The 16,918-nt window shown below is 57.2% G+C and overlaps 1 protein-coding gene across 2 annotated transcripts; it reads left to right on the top strand.

Moving 5' to 3' along the window:
- Positions 1-7,188, top strand: ZNF853 (zinc finger protein 853). Of its 2 annotated transcripts, none has more exons than XM_043456323.1 (4): positions 1-142; positions 294-501; positions 1,262-1,379; positions 4,095-7,188. In XM_043456323.1, the coding sequence occupies exons 3-4, from the start codon at positions 1,295-1,297 to the stop codon at positions 5,909-5,911; spliced, it is 1,902 nt and encodes a 633-aa protein (XP_043312258.1). In that variant the 5' UTR covers positions 1-142; positions 294-501; positions 1,262-1,294; the 3' UTR covers positions 5,912-7,188. The 2 variants fall into 2 exon arrangements, with proteins under 2 accessions (XP_043312258.1, XP_043312257.1); XM_043456322.1 differs by having other exon boundaries at positions 7-142; positions 1,257-1,379.
- Positions 7,189-16,918: the final 9,730 nt, after the last annotated feature.

Consider the following 16,918-nt stretch of genomic DNA (forward strand, 5'->3'; position numbering starts at 1 on the left):
CCGCCCCCCGCCCGCCTTCCGCGCGGCCAGGCCCGGCCCAGGCCGCCGGCCCACCGGCTCCTGGCACCTGTGGCCGCGGGCAGATCCCCGGCCGGCCCCGCGCTGCCCGGGGCTGAAACGACACTGGTCCACCGCCCACCAGGTCCGCCCCCGGTCCGCCCTCGGCGCCCGCGATGGTCCCGCCCTGAGCCCCGCGCTGGTTCGGGGCTCTGTCTCCCCCCGCCCCCCGCCCCAGGGGGCCCACACCAACTTCTGCTCTTGAACTCCGCTCTGCCCCCCTTCTTTTGGCCCAGGGCGACCTCGGCAACCCTGACAGCGACAGACCCGTCCCAAGTGACCAGAAAGGCCCCCCGGGTGGCCCAGCACCTCCCCGGCTCTTTCTGGATGGGGGCGCCTGGCGAAGGAGCTGGCTGAACGCTCTGGCCTTCACCTTCCAGCCCCTGCTGACCACACCTTCCCTAGCGCCCAGGCTGCCTGCAGAGCAGGCGATGCTTGTGCCAGGTGAGGCCCAGGGGGGTAGGTCAGCGGGGCGAACCCAGGGACGCTTTTCTTAAGAGGGTTGGGCTGGATTGTGCGAAGCTGGAGGGACATGGAGTCATCCTCTTAGGAGGAGAGGGAGGACCGCCACAGGGGCCCCCGGGGGTGGGGGTGGGGACGCTGGAGAGAGGCGGAGAACCCTGCAGACCTCAGAATCACTGGGGCACAGGGCCAGGCCCGCAGCCCTCCAGTTGCAGGGCTTCCAGTGCTCCGGGAACCTGGCTTCCTGGGAACTGAGGTGGCACCTGGACGGATTCACAAGGCCCGGAACTGGCGGTCTGCTGGTGACCTGGGAAGACTGGGCGAATCCGCAGAGCAGCCTGGGAGGCAACAGACCAGGGAATTGAACAGACTTGTCCGTGCTTTGAGGGGGCCAGGGGAATGTGAGATGGAGACGAGCAAACAAGTCTTTTTTCCTGTAAACTTCCCCAAACGTCCATCGTCTCTCATCATCGGTGATAGGCAGCTGCAAGGGCTGCCCCAGGCGGGAGGCTGAACGTGGGCCCTGCGCTACGTCAGGAGAGTCAGGACTACCTGTGCAGGCAGCTGGCCCTGGGAGCAGGGCCTCCAGGCCGCCCTTGCTCGTCCCTTTCCCGGCCGTGGACCACACCGTCCTCCTTCCCGGCAGGGGTGAGCTGCCGACTCCGGGACAGTGAGGCATCAGGGCCCCTGGTCCGGGGCTCCCTGCTGGTCTGAACAGCTTCCTTCCTTCCCCTCAGCACAGCCATCTCCCCAGGATCTTGGTCTGACCGCCAGGATGAAGGTGAGGCGGGCAACCAAGACCTTCGTGCGGAAGCCTCGCCGTCTTAAAGATGGGGGCCTGGGGCCCGACACCCCCTCAGGTAAGGGGCTAAGGGAGGGCACCTCTGACCTCCTGAACCAGGAGATGGTCCTCAGGTCCCTGGCGAGGATCCTTTGACAAAGCCCCAGGCCTGCAGAGAGGGAGCCCTGAAGGTTGGCCAGCAGCCCACTGCCTGGGATGTGGCAGGCAAGCTGCACCCCCCATGTCGGCAGGGTCACCTCAGGGTTTTCTGAGGCCACCGTCGGGCTGCAGCGTTGCTGGTGAGGGCTGCCTGGCGGTGCACACATTCTCAGCCCCCTTCCCCGACCTGGATGCATGCTGATGGGACCCGCTCCTGTTTCCCCAGGGCTCACACAACCTCCGTTTCCTCCCTCTCTCATCCCTAATTCTGGACTCAAGATCCCAGATTGAATTCAGGGGCTGAGGGACACCCTTGTTACTGGCCGTGGGTCTTTTCTTTTCTCTTTGGCCTCTGGTCTTGTCTGCTTTTCCTTGACTTCTGCCTGCTTCCATCCATCTTTCTCTCCTTTTTCCCAGAGGCAAATGTGGCCTTGCAGAACCTTCCAAGACCCCCTCACCCCTACTCTTGGCAAATCTTCCAAGGCGGCCATGCTCACGGGAGCCAACTCCCCACTTTGTGCTTTGAGAGCGCTGAGTGAGGGGCTGGGCAGGGTTGAACAGAACATGAAAAGGACCGAAGGAACTGGAGGCATTGGGTGGGGATGTGTGGACTCAACTAGGACCCTTGGCCTTCCACCACACCACACCCCGCCACCACCCCTGCCCCCCCACCGCCAGCTTCCCCATGTGACTTGTGAGATCGGAGTTCCCCGACCAGGGATCGAACCCACAGCCTCTGCAGTTAGAGTTCAGAGTCCTAACCACTGGACCACCAGGGAATTCCCAGGACTCTTTTGGTTTAAATACTCAACTGACAAAAATCTCACGAGAGCAGACACATCAGATGACACTTCAGTATACATTTACCCAAATATCATTGTTAACAGTGTGCAAATGCCGTGAGAAGCAGGGAGTGGTCGTTTGGCCAAACCCCCTCCTAGAAATGAGAGGACCTACCCAGAGGGGTGATGAGTCCTGGCTGCCCCCAGAGGTGGTAGGACAAGGGAGTGCCCACGTGACCTTGGATTTGCCGAGACAACGGGTTGTCTGTGATGGTCTGTCTTCTCTCACTTCCCACATACTCCCACCTGGTGTGAGTGTGTAAGAAAAACACACTCACTGATCCATGAACCTAAGTGAAGGGTCTTGGGAATAAGTTTTCTAAAAGGGAATTATTTACATGTAGATATCCCTTGATTTTATGAAATCAGTATATTCCTGGAAAATCAGCCAAAAAGCAAAATTGGGTCAACAAAACCTCTGCTTTCCATCCCAAAGTTGAAAAATATGATGCTATGGGAAAAACAGATGTTGAATCAGACTTGGGAATGGAGAAGGCCTCTTTGGATTTTCAGATAGCACAGCAGTATGCTCAGAGTGAGAAATTGCATGTGGATTTTGTGACATATAGCAACGAGATGAGTCCTGTATAGCCGAGCTTCCTCTATGTCTTGCACTGTGCTGGGGCTGTGTGTTTATCCCCTCTAATTTTTCGCAATTTCCCCAAAAGGGGTTTAGCTCCTTTAAGTAGATGGGGAAACTCACGTTCCCAGGGATTAAGTAACTGGCCAGGTTCCATGTAGACTTGGGGCTGTCAGTTGTTCCTTTCCATCTGAGAATTAACAGTCTAAAACCACTTCCAGCCTCGGACTTCCCTGGCGGTCTAGTGGTTGAGACTCCGCATTTCTAATGCAGGGGACTCGGGTTCCACTCCTGGCCGGGGAACTAAGATCCCACAGGCTGAGTGGTGCAGCCAAAAAACAAATGAACAAGCAGACCACTTTCAGTCTAAAGGCTGTTTCAGATGGAGCTAGTTGTATCCTTGGTATTCATATTTCCAAGCTGCTTGCTAATTTTCAAACTAATTCCTAACCCACAGGGAGAGGGATTTTTCAAGCACCTACTAGGGGTGATGCCAGGGCCCTTCCTGCTTCACTCACTAAGCTGGCAGTGCGGGCATGACAAAGGTATGTTCCAGATGAGAAGGGCCCTGAATCTGCAGGAGGTTAACCAGCTGCCACCTGGTAGAATTATTGGGCACCTCCCACCTGGAAACCTCCTGTTCTCTCTGACTTTGTGATTTTTAGAAACTGCCGTGGAAACACTTTCAGGCAGCCTGACAGAAATTCTTTATTATGTACAGAGAGGGTGAATTTCATTTGTTTCAAGTATGACACCTAACTGAAGTCAGAGTTCAGCATGGGCTTGTGGCTTAGCTGTGGGAATGGCAGGTTCACAGATTGGTCTTGGATGGCGGTTAGGCCCAAAGGCCTTTTCAGGGAGTGGTATTGGTGAGCCCCAGGCACTTGGGGTGGTGTCACTGCCAAGGTCTAAGCATCAAGCCTGTGTGGAAGAAGGCCCCGAGGAGAGGTTGGGGGCCTGGGGTCCAGAGTGATGTGACCAGCTAGCTGTCCCTTGGATACATTTCTAAGCCAACTCCACACTGCTGGGCATTTCCCTTTCTATCATGCTGCCATTGTCACATGGTCCCGTGTTTTGGGGGTCCCTGCTGAGGGCTGAGGAGCGTACTGTACATGGGGAAGGGGAAGGAAGGGAGGAAGGACATCATGGGAGTCTGAACCAGAGAGCTGACTCCAGGTGTTTCTCTCTTGGCTTTCTGCCATTCCCACTCCAGGTGGCAGCGGTGGGAGTGTGAGTCAGGAGGGAGAAAACGGTCAGGAGAGGAGCAGCAGCCCACCGCCGCCAGCAGTCTCAGCTCCCAAGCGGGCCAGTGAAGTCGCTGAGGAGACCGTGTCGGGACGGCAGAAGCTGCACACCCAACAGTCCAAACAGCCGCCAGAGCGGCAACCACACAGCCAAGGGTCAGGACCTCAGCCAGAGTTGCAGCGGCAGCAAGATGGGCAGGAGCCACTGCCCCAGCCGCAGCCAGAACTGCAGGAAGAACCCCGGTCTGCGCCACAGGGGCCGCCGAAACCGCGGCTGCGGCTGATGCCGCGGCAGAAACCGTCACGGGAGCAGCCCAGGCAGGTGCGGCGGCGGTCACGGCTGCGGCAGGGGCGGTTCCAGCGGCAGGAACGGCAGGAAAAGCCCACGCATGTGCCGTGTGAGCAGCAGAGGCAGCTGCCGCGGCAGGAGCAATCGGAGGAGGGGGCCGTGCGAGAACAGCCGCCGCCACGGGACTTGCAGCAGGGATGGCCGCAGCAAGAGGCGCAACCGCTGCCGCAAGGGGTGCAGCAGCCTCAGCAGCAGGAGCAGCTGCCGTCGCAGCAGGAGTCATTGCAGCCGCAGCAAGAGCAGCCCCAGCACCAAGGACAGTTGCAGCAACAGCTGTTGCCGCCGCCGCCGCCGCCGCCGCCGCAGGAACAGTTGGAGCCGCAGCAGGAGCACTTGGAGCTGCAGCAGCAGCTGCAGAAGCAGCAGGAACAGTTGCAGCTGCTGCAGCAGCAGCAAGAACAGCTGGAGCTGTTGCTGCAGCAGCTGCAGCCCCGGCCTCTGGGGCCGCAGGAGGAGGAGGAGGAGGAGGTGGAGCTGGAGCTCATGCCGGTGGACGCGGAGTCCGATCCGGAGCTGGAGCGGCAGCGGCAGGAGCTGGAGCGGCAGCAGGAGCAGCGGCAGCTGCAGCTCCAGCTTCAGGAGCAGCTGCAGCAGCTGGAGAAGCAGCTGGAGCAGCAGCTGGCCCAGCCGCCGGAGGTTCAGCTGGAGCTGACGCCGGTGGAGCCCGGGGTCCACCCGCCCGAGCTGCAGCTGGAGCTGACCCCCGTGCCGCCCGAGCTGCAGCTGGAGCTGGTGCCGGCCGCCGCGGGGGCGCCCGCCGCGGTGGTGGTGGCGCCCCCGGGCTACGTGGTGCTGCAGGAGCTGATGGTGCTGCCGGCGGCAGCCGTGTCGGCGCCCTCGATCGTGGCCGTCCCGGGCCCGCCGGGCGGCGGCGCGGCCCTGACGCCGGCCCGGCCGCCGCGACGGCGGCGGCGCGCCCGGGACCGGCCGACCATCTGCGGGGAGTGCGGCAAGGGCTTCAGCCGCAGCACGGACCTGGTGCGGCACCAGGCCACGCACACGGGCGAGCGGCCGCACCGCTGCGGCGAGTGCGGCAAGAGCTTCTCGCAGCACTCGAACCTGGTGACGCACCAGCGCATCCACACGGGCGAGAAGCCCTACGCGTGCCCGTACTGCGCCAAGCGCTTCAGCGAGAGCTCGGCGCTAGTGCAGCACCAGCGCACGCACACGGGCGAGCGGCCCTACGCCTGCGGCGACTGCGGCAAGCGCTTCAGCGTCTCGTCCAACCTGCTGCGCCACCGCCGCACGCACTCGGGCGAGCGGCCCTACGCCTGCGAGGACTGCGGCGAGCGCTTCCGCCACAAGGTCCAGATCCGCCGCCACGAGCGCCAGCTGCACGGCGCCGGCCGCTCCCGGGGCCTCGGCCTGCTCCGCGGCGCGCGCACGGCTGCCGGGGGCACCCCGCGCGCCGAGCCGGCGGCGGACAAGGCGCCCTGACCTGGGGTCGGGGCTGGGGACGGGGCGCCGAGGTCGGGGAGGGCGCAGCTTCCCCCGCACCCGGGAGCCCCGCGCGCGCTTGGAAGTTTTGACCGTGTTCCTCAACATCCTGGAATATCGCTGGGACATCGCTGGCATCCTTTTTCCGGGCCAACTGAGTGACGGACCGATTCACCCTCGGAAACACTCCAGGGAGGAAATCGACGAGGCTAAAGCGGCACGGAGGTGGCACATTGCCGCCCACAGCACATAGTTCAGGGTCGTCTTTGGGTACCAGTTTCTCCCCCAGGGAAATTGGACTTGACTGGAGCTGAGAGTCACAGGGGAAAACGCCCAACGGCAGGACGAGACGTTGGGTGCCATTCGACAGAGCTCCAACACTAACCAGGGAAGCCGACATACGTGGTATAACGCACGTGAAAATGTCCTGGTGAAAATTATTTCATGGGGGAAGAGGAAATTTATCTGCACTACGTAGAAAACTGATTAAGGCATTCAGTTGTCCTCAGTGGCTTTTGCCTTGAAAATACGCGAATGAAAGTTCATCAGGGTGGATGAAATCCTGATGTAAATGTTTTGTGTTCATGAACACAGGGTCCCAGCGTCTGCTGGGTCAATGTGCAAAGGCCAGGAAGTCCACTCTGGGCGAAGGTGAAATCTTCCCTCCAGTGTCACACCCAAGCAAGCTTCCGAGGCAGTCGCTGGGGTATTCCCAGGCTCACAGTCCGTCCCTAAATCCTCTTGAATAGAAGCCCGGGGGCGGAAGCAGAGGGCATTCTGCGAGTGCTGTCCAAGGTCCTAAGGGGTGGTCCTTCCACCTCTTCCACAGACCTCCCATAGCCGCCCCCCCCCCCCCGCCTTGCCTTCTCAGAAGCCAGTGCACCCACTGCGACTTGGGGGCTGGGACCTTGAGATGCAGGGGCAGGTTCTCCCAGGCCAGGCCGTAGGGCCGGCCCGAGCAGACCCTGCCTCATCACTGGGGGTCAGAAGGAGAATGCTGGGGACAAGGACAGGAGGCAACAGAAATGCTCTTTATGGCGATTTTGTAAACGTCTGGGGGTCAGTCGGAGCAGCAGCAATCTCGATGTCTTGTGGGAGGGCAAGATGATGTGGGGGCACATGACACCGCTGGTCCTTCTGGCTCTTCCTGCCCCCAGCTCCCCCACATGGCTCCTTAGACGCTGCCTGACCCCCCTCCCTGCTTCTCCTTTACTAACACAGCCTACTCCGTTTTGCCAACGTGTTGGTAAGTGAGAAACAAAATAAACAAAAATGAGAAAGTACCTTGTCCTGTCTTTGTGTTTTCACCTCTGGATTTTACGGGGCTTCACTTCTCTGTCACACTTTCCCCATTGCTCTAGAAGCAGACAACTTCATATTCAGACCCATGCCCAGCTCTGCACCCCAGACCCTTCCTTCCAGCCTGAGATTCTTGGCCAGGGATGGGCTTACACAGTACAACTCTGCTGGGAGGGATGGGGACCAGAAGGTGGATGCTGGAGGAAGCCGGTTTGGGCGTCTCCTCCGGACAAGCTTTGAAGCTGTCCAGTCCAACGGTAGTGTGGACTGTCGTGACCGTGGCGAGTGTGCTGGGTCACCTGGAGGGGTGTCGTGGGGACTGAGGCCTCTCCCGGCCCTGAGAGTCTCTGGCTCTAAGACTCAACAGTCAAATGCTCTCAGATGCCTTTTTACCATCTTTGTCTCCCCTTGTCATCCAGCTTTTGCGTTCAAACGTCCCGCCCTCAGCTCTTCTTTGCTGGATGACCCTGGGGGCTGCTGAAGCCTCTTGACCCACCCACGTGGGCAGAGAGCTGGATGTACCTGGGGATTGCCTCCCCCACGGTGGCTCTTGGCCTGTGAGAGACAGGTGTGGGAGGACGCTGCAAGCCAAGGTCCTCCCCCTTCCAGCCCGCACCGCTCAGAGGCACGGATCATGGCCAAGCTTGTCTGTGGGATCCCATCCAAGCACCTCTGCAGGGTTTGCCTTGAGACTCACCCTTACTCTACTTCCTCTCCTTTCTGGTTTTATTTCCTTTACTCAGATACCCGCTGGGAGCAGGGCCTTAATAAATCACTCACGCCTGAGTCCTTGTTTCCAGGTCTGCTCATCAGGAGCCCACCTTAAGATTGATGGTGTTGATGGTGGTCTTAGGAAGTGGAGTCTAAGGTGGGGACCGAGGGCTTGGACCACTCCCCCATCGCAGCAACAGGCTCTCCCTGTTGTGTGACTCCTGGCTGCTATCATGATGGACAGGACAGGATACCAGGTGAGAGGGGCTGCCCCAGCTCATGTGGCATCTTGAGGACTTGGGAGATGCGAGAGAATGGTTATTCTAGGGACTGTGGGATCAGTTGGTTTTGCTGAGCACCACTGAAGCCATGACATGCCTGAAAGAGGGGCTTGGGATCACAGTCACCAGCTGAAAGGCCCAGAGGGACAGTCAGGAGGCCTCTGTGCTGTAAAGAAACTCAGCTCCTCCTGCCAAGGACCGACTACCAAAGACCAGGCACGGGGCCTGTGGCAAGAGGAAGGAAAGTTCTGGATAGGATTGGGGATGTCCTTGAGCACACACTCCCTCCGACTCTCGGGACTTGCCTGGTGGTCCAGTGGTTAAGAATCCACCTGGTAATGCAGGGGAGGCAGGTTTGATCCCTGGTCAGGTAATTTAAGATCCCCTATGCCACGGAGCAACTAAGCCTGCGTGCTGTAACTCCTGAAGCCCGTGTGCCGCAACTAGAGAGTCTGGAAGCTGCAACGGAAGATCCTGCACGATGCTGCAAAAAAGACCTGCTGCAGCAAAGAAAGAAAGAAAATGTAGTTTAAAAGCATCAGCTGTGCCTCTTACCTTGTCCAGAGATGGCTGAGGCAGGTGTTTTTCAAGACACTCCTTGCCCTCCTATAATGAGGTCCTAGCCCCAGCATGGCTTGGCTAGGGCAGTGCTGGCTCTGCCAAGAGAGGGGAGGGTTATTTGCCAAAGGAGCTGCAAGTCCTGGCTAATACCTCCTGGCAGGAACGAGGGAAGTACGCTTGGGAGTGGGTCTGGAAGGTGAGGGGCTGGAAGTGGGTGGTATTTTAGGCTGGAGATTAAGACATGCTCCTGGGGCTTCCCTGGTGGCTCAGAGGTAAAGAATCCGCCTGCCAATGCAGGGGGCATGGGTTCAATCCCTGGGTCGGGAAGATCTGACATGCTGCAGACCTACTGAGCATGCAATTATTGAACCTGTGCTCCAGAGCCCGGGAGCCGCAACTACTGAGACTCAAGCACGCTAGAGCCCTTGCTCCCCAAGAAGAGAAGCCGCCGCAATGAGAAGCCCAGGCACTGCAGCTGGAGCAGCCTCCATTCAGCACAACTAGAGAAAAGCCCGTGCAGCAGCAAAGACCCAGCACAGCCAAAAATAAATGAAATAAAAAGACATGCTTCTGTGTCCTCTTGGGCCTGAGCAGGAGCCCCAGGAAATTTGCCTCGCGGTTCTTACTTCCTCCTTCTGACTTGGTGACAAACTTCCAGAGGTGACGCAGGTGTGTTTGCAGGACCAATGCCACATGTATGGTACCTTGGGACATATTTTAAGATCTGTCCCTCTTCCCAGTGGAGATAACCCACTCCAGGTCCATGGCTTTGTAGCAGGGAGGCAGGCTCCCTCAGAGCCTTGGCCCTGGCGAGGGCGCCACCCCACCTCCTCCCGGCATTTTCAGCCACCAAATCGAGTGGTTCTTTGTCCGGAGTCGGCCTTTACCAGGTTCTGTCCTGAGCCCTAACACTAGCACTAACCCTAAGTCACGGGGGAGCTCTGCTTTTCTGGATTCATATCACACTTAATCTGTTCTGTGCTGGTAGCCAGTTAGTTGTGACTAATTCATGTGTGTTGAGAGATATCAAGGGAAAATTAAAGACAAGAACATTAAGGAGTTTGACTTGGGGAATTTTTGTAACGGAGTTCAGACCTTACAAGGCTGGCTCATCAAGTGAAAAAAAAAATGCAGTGGGAAAAAATTTACCCACCTTCCCCGAATTACTGAGTATAATTAGTCTCAACTTTTCATATAATGATCATATCTGCAAGGATTTGCAAAAGATAGGGAGAGGGTTGTTTCTATGAGGGGGTTGGGAAAGGGCTCAAGGTTTTATCTATTTTGGGCACTTGTGTGAGACAGAGGAGCTAAGTATGAAGTCCTTCCTGTCTCTTTGGGATGTGTTAGTCACGTTAACAGCAGTAGGGCAGGCTGTCATTTTTCTTTCTTAGCAACCAGGTAAATATCTCTCTGGACTGACCCTGGGCTGTACTTATGCCGTATCAGGGACTGGCTGGCTAAGCCCAGAAGTCTCTGGTAAAATGGAGACTCTCCAGGGAGTAAGGTAAAGTCGAATCTATAAAACAGAAAACAGTTCAACCCTTAGTATTGTCTTTGCTTCCTTTGAGTCAGCTTGGCATCTTTTAGAAACTAGTGATGGTCCTCTGGTGAGGACTTGGGAATTGGAATTCTGGCCGCCAGTTATTACACGACAACTTCCCTTGCCAGTAATAAGGAAGCCAGAGTATCCATTGTTCCCGCTTATTGTATGTCAAACAGGTAAAATAATGCATGCAAATGAACCTGACATACACTAGGCACTTGGAATATATTTGTTGAACCTAAAGCAAGAAACCAACACATACTCTTTTCTCTGGTTGGATTTTCTATGAGATAAGGCTTTCTACTATCCCAAGATTTAAAAGTTTAGACATTGTAGAAATGAAGACTTTGTGAGGCCCCCAGATGGTAGAAGGGCATAGTGATGCCCTTAGGATTCTCCCTTGCAGGTCAAGTCTGGTAGGCTGCCACGTGACTCTATCCAAGGTGGTGACATCAGCCACCACCCAGGGATCTCCCCGAAGCTCTGAACCTGAGGACTCATTGGTCTCCTAGACGTGAACGTTCCAAAGATCTAAGGCTCAACTAGTCTACATGGAGCCCTCCACCCCTGATTTCTTCCTTTGGTGCTGGCAGCACCATCCAAATTCACCTGGTAAAGAAGTAACTTTATTTAGTTTTTATGTTTGACCACACCGTGTGGTGTGCAGGAATCTTAGTTCCCCAACCAGGGATTGAACCCATGCCCCCTGCATTGGAAGCCCAGGGTCCTAACCACTGGTGTGTGTGTATGCTCAGTTGCTCAGTCATGTCCAACTCTTTGCAACCCCATGGACTGTAGCCCAACCAGGCTCCTCTGTCTATGGGATTCTCCAGGCAAGAATACTGGAGTGGGTTGCCATTCCTTTCTCAAGGGGATCTTCCTGACTCAGGGATCGAGCTCAGGTCTCCTGCAATGCAGGCAGATTTCTTTACCACTGAGCCACTGAAGACACCTAACCACTGAACCACTAGGGAATTCTCAAGAAGTAACTTTTAAACACATCAAAATAAGATGTAAGAAGTCAAATGGTTTCCAATAAACAAATCTTATACTTTTGCTTTAATAAAATTTCCATTCTTATATGTCTGTAAACAGCTTGGGGGATGCACATGAAAATGCATGCATGAAATAGAATTCACGGCGGGAGTGGGGGTGTCATCTGCCTAGTTCTTGCCTTGCCCTCCACGGGGCATGCTGCTGTTGAGAAGGCTGTCAGCCATCTAGTCCCTGTCATGAAGTTCATTCTGGGTGTCAGCCTTCCTGTGGCTCGCCAGCAGGGACACGGGCACGTGGGAGTTATGAGACATCTGAGTGCATTTGGAATTTGTGAGATGCCGGATGGCTCTGTCTGAGCACACGGGCTTTGAGTCGGCCCCACCTCTGCACAGACTCATCCCCAGGTGCACACTGCCTTCAGGGGCTGGTTCCCCAGCTGGGCAGAGCTCACTCACACTAGGCTCCTAGGCCTTGCTTAGCTGACACCTCCTCCAGGAAGCCCCCCACCCCCCCACCCCCCCACAGCCGGGTCCTTTCTGGGTTCTCATGCTGCGGGCTGGCAAAGAGTCTGGCAAAGAGGAGTGCTGATCAACGTCTCCGCCCAGCCTCCACACGCCCCCGCCCGAGGGAGAGGGCAGTAGTGCCACCATCAGAGAGAACCAGAGCCCGACAGTGATCAAAGCAGTAAAAACAAACTGGACTCAAGACCTAAGGCGATAGGAGAGAAGAGGTCTCAGAATAGAAGTGGACTCAATCCCGAACACCACAAGGACAAGCTGAGATTCACAGCCAAGGTGCAAGGTAGGAGGAAGCTGCTGGATGGAAAATTACTAAGAGGAAAGAAACATCAGGGGTGGGGTGGGGGGAGTTCTGGTTCAACAGACCTGACAGGATTCTTGCTGAAGGCAGGCCAGGGTGTTCAGACATTACCTGGGGAATGGTGGGCGTGAGGACTCTGATCAGATATGACAGTGATCTGATATCCAGGGCGAGGGTTCCAGCGAAACTGACTTGACAGGATTTCCGCTAAAACTGGGCAATGCAGAGACAGACATGGGAGCCCCAAGGTGGATGAGGCTCAGACTAAAAGTTTGGTGGAGGAGGGAGTCTTTTGCACATCTGGCTTGTGCCGCCTCTGTCTGCACTCCACACTCCACCCCTGCCTGTTCCTCTCTGCCTGGACTTGAACCTCTGCCCCTGATTGGCAGACTTTTGTCATCTCTGTCTGCACCCAGGCTGGGGGGGAGCTGTTTGCTCTTCCTTTCTGCCCTCTGCCCTGTCCCCAAGCCCAGCATAACCACGCTTGCCCTGCACTGCTGGGTGAGGGGCTAGAATGGAGTTGACGCCCAGGTGGGTGCAGGCATCTGACAGAAGGGGCTGGGGCAGGGAGGTGCTCCCTCTGGAAGGACGATGGGCAGAGTCCATCACATTACTGTCACAATCGCAGAACCAAGAGATGTTCCCAAAGTGACCAGGTGCTCCCCACATCAGCCATTCCCATTTCCATAGCTTAATTCCCATTTTGTGCCGGAGACTGAATGTTTATGTCTGCCCCTTACTCTCCACTCAAGTTCACATGTTGAAGCCTAACCCCTGATGTAATATATGCCATCACTTTGGAGGAGGGGGACTGTGGGAGGTGATTAGGTCATGAGGGTGGAGTCCCCACGAAGGCTATTAGTGCCCTTATAAAGAGACCTCCAGAGAGACCCCTCATCCTTCCCCCAACATGAGGACTCAGCAAGGGGGCCCCAGTTCTGAACCAGGAAGAAGGTTCTCACCAGACACTGAATCTGCCAACACCTTGATCTTGGACTTCCCAACCTCCAGAACTGTGAGAAATAAATGTTTCAGCCCCTCTGTCTATGGTGACTTTGTTAGAGCAGCCCAAAGGGATTAAGATATTTTGTCACCTTGAAGCCCTGCCACTTTCCACCTGGGTCACCTCAAGAGCTTTCGGACAGCACCCAGCCACCCACCTGGACCCCTGCCATTCCCACCCCCACCATCCATCTTAACAAGTATGACCCACCTCTGCCTGATGCCTTTGTGGGCTGCCAGCTGCCATGGGGCCCTGCCCCCTCCCTCAACCTGCCCCAAGTCCCCCCACCCTTCCCCCCAGCTGACAGGTCTTGCTCAGGCCAGGTCTCCCCTGCCCCCACTGCATCCCAGTCTCTGGCCATCTTTCGGGCTGGGCTGAGATGCCACCTGTCCCCTGAAGGCATGGGGACCTCCTCACCACGTCCCCATATGACTCTCACAGTCAGGGCTCCAGGACTTGCCGTCTTCTGGGCCAGGAGGCCCTGCACCCCTCATTGCTGTGTTCCCCCTCCCCAGACCTGCAGGTGCAGGAGTTGTTCACGCTGAGGCCAGCCCTTCCCCCTGCTGCTTCCCCTCTGCCCAGCCCACCTCCGCCAGCCTCCCACCCTTTTAAAAATGTTTATTTGGCTTCACTGGGTCTTAAATGTGGCACCCGGGATATTTGAACTTTGTTGCAGCTTGTGGGATCTAGTTCCCTGATCAGGGATGGAACCTGGGCCCCTTGCGTGGGGAGCATGGAGTCTTAGCCACTGGATTACCGAGGAAGTCTCTCCATCAGCCCCCTTTCAGCACCCCCAAAAGAAAGACCTCCAGCTCAAGGTTAGTGCTGGCTGGGCAAAGGGGCAACGTCCGGTTTGGGTCTCTCTTTTTCTCATTCTTGCTGCTTCCTGCTGTCTCGGGCTGCACAGGCCCTGGCAGGTCCCGTCCGCCTCTTTCTCCTCCCTCTTTCTGGCTCACAAGCAGCAGGCTGGAGGGCAGACCAGCCCCAGTGCAGGCCTACTCACCCTCCTTTTCTCCCCAGATGGCCTTGTGTTGGCAGAGGTCTCGAGTGGGTCTGGGCCCCCTTCCTCCGATGGTCCTTGTGTTTCTGGCCCATCAGCCACCCCTCGCAGAGCCAGGTGGCTGGCAGCACTGGGTACATCTAGATTTTCTCATGTCCCCAAACAGCATCCACCTCCTTGTCCATCTCCAGTCATCCACAGCATGGAATACTAACGCCTTGTTTCCATTTATAACCCTGATCCCGGGGCTCTCTGTCACTGCCTGGTAGGAGTGTAACGCTGAGTTCTGAGAGCCCCCAGTGTAAATTCAGGGCTTCCCCAGTGGCTCAGATGGTAAAGAAGGTGAAAGTAAAAGTCGCTCAGTTGTGTCTGACTCTTTGTGAGCCCCTGGTATAGTCCATGGAATTCTCCAGGCAAGAATACTGGAGTGGGTCCCCTGTCGCTTCTCCAGGAGATCTTCCCAACCCAGGAATCGAACCGGGGTCCCCTGCACTGCAGGTGGGTTCTTTACCAACTGAGCTATCGGGGAAGCCCTAGATGGTCAAGAATCTGTCTACAATGCAGGAGACATGGCTTTGATCCCTGAGTCAGGAAGATCTCCTGGAGAAGAAAATGGCTACCCACTCCAGTATTCTTGCCTGGAGAATTCCAAGGACAGATGAGCCTGGCGGGCTACAGCCCATGGGATCAAAAAGAGTTGGACACAACTGAGCAACTAACACTTTCAATGTAAATTCAGATGGCCCTAAAGCCGAGTCTTCCTGTGGCTGGGGCTGGCGCCTTAGCTGAGTCTAGACTTACCACTTTGGTCACCAGATTCTCCTGGCAACATAGTGACTCCCACAGGCCTTCTGGATTTTTCCGTTGCTGGTCTCACCCCTGCTAGCTTCCCTCCCCCATCAGCTTTCGCACCTCGTCCTACAGCCCTTCTGCCCCCAGAAGGTTCTCACACGCTTCGACATGATCCTTAGGGCTTGGTGAGCCATGGGGCCCCCATCTCCCCCACTCCCCACCAACCGGAGGGAGCACAGGGTCCTATATTCATCCATGCACCATGTGTACGGGCCGAGCGTGGGCATACACCCAGATCAAAAACTCCTGCTGAGAATGAGGGAAAAGCAGGGGTCGGGCTGCTGGCCTCAGAGGGTGTGAAGGACGCTGTTGAGAACCCACAGGAAGAGGTGGCCAGAGAGGTCAGTGGCCAGGACTGGTGAGTCCATGGAGCCCAAGCACAGGGCCACAGGATGTTTCGAGGAATATCACTGCAAGATGGAGGAAACGGGGGAGGGGAGGAGGAGCGTCAAGGTTGGAAGCTGGGTCTCTGGCTCCCCAGCACCCCGTGAAGACAGGCCCGCCTGGCAGGGGTCCTGCCCCCAGGGTCTGTGCCCACAGGCACCTTTGGGCAGCCAGCTGTGACCCCTGGCAGCTCGGGACTTAGGTGCTTGGAAGAGTCAAGGCCAGGTGACTTCAGATCATACGAGGCCCAAGCGTGGTCCATTCGGGACAGCCCTGCGTAGGTACAAAGGTGACGCCAGGCTACAGGGCGGGGTGGGGAGGGGTCACCTGCAGAGGCTCAGCCAGGCTGAGGCTGTTGGCGAGGGCCATACATCCAATCCAGGTCCAGGGGAGCGTAGGAGTGGAGTCAGGTGGGATCACAAAAGTGGGGAATTGTATTTGATTCCAAAACAAACACAGGCACTAAGGAGCCTGTCCAGGGGCTGAGGTTTTACTCTTACAGAAGAGTGGGCGGACGCCTGAGCACGCCTGGCTCCCGCAGTCTCCACAGGCGTGAGGCAGAGGGCGAGTGCGAGCCGGTGGGCTCCGTGACCTCCGCGTGGACCGTCACTCACTGTCCCGCACGGGACCAGCTTTGAGGACTCAGCCCATCGCAGGGCAGGAGGAAGCAGAGGCTCTGGGGGTGGGGCGTGGGGAGGAGACCCTCAGGGAGGGGAGGAAACTGCAGGGCCTAGGGCAGCAGCCTCTGCTTGGCCTCAGGAGGCTGGTGGTCAGCTGAGGGAGGAGACTCGGGTAGGGACTGGGCAGGGGGCGCCCAGTGGGCAGAGTTGGTGGACTCAATGGCTGGGAACATTTGCAGAGACCAGGGGAAGAAATCGGGTCTTAGGGGCGGGGTCAGGTGGGAACACGCCAAGAGGACATCTGAGCAGATGCCAGGGTGCCGTGGGGTCCCTGCCCAACAAGGTGGAGGGTTGGAAGACAGGGATGAGCTGTCAGTTCTGTTTCACCTGCCCCTCTCCCCGATTTGGGCTTCCCGGTCCGTTAAGAATCCCCGTCAGTTAAAAATCTGCCTGCAATGCAGTAGACCCAGGTTGGATCCCCGGGTTGGGAAGATCCCCTGGTGGAGGAAATGGCAACCCACTCCAGAATTCTTGCCTGGCAAATCCCATGGACAGAGCACCCTGGCGGCCTATAATCCATGGGGTCAGACATGACTTAGCAAATAAATCACTACCACCTCCTCGCCCATTTGTTTCCTATCTGGTTCTGGGGCCTGACTCTGACTGCATCCCCTGCCCCCCACATTAGCAGTGGACTTGAGCAGTGGGCAGCACTGGGAGGGTGGGAAGGGGAGCACAGGCCTGGGGCGAGGGGAGTCGCACCCCTCCCCCACAACCCCAGTTCCCACCCTGTGACACCACCGCCCGCCTCCAGCTCCCTGCGGGCCCCACAGCCTCCCTCCCCGCCCCACCCTTTCAGGTCCAGATGCCAGTCCCCGGTGCCTCCATTCCTGGTGCTCCCCTTTTCCTGGCTCTGCCGCTCTCCTGAGTTATCT

This window comes from Cervus canadensis, chromosome 32, assembly GCF_019320065.1.
Source record: "Cervus canadensis isolate Bull #8, Minnesota chromosome 32, ASM1932006v1, whole genome shotgun sequence".
NCBI lineage: Eukaryota > Metazoa > Chordata > Mammalia > Artiodactyla > Cervidae > Cervus > Cervus canadensis.

Bases quoted from the DNA above. Each gene is read 5' to 3' on its own strand.
- ZNF853 (XM_043456322.1), top strand. The intron at 1,380-4,094 runs GTAAGGGGCTAA...TTCCCACTCCAG, and splicing joins GGGGCCCGACACCCCCTCAG to GTGGCAGCGGTGGGAGTGTG.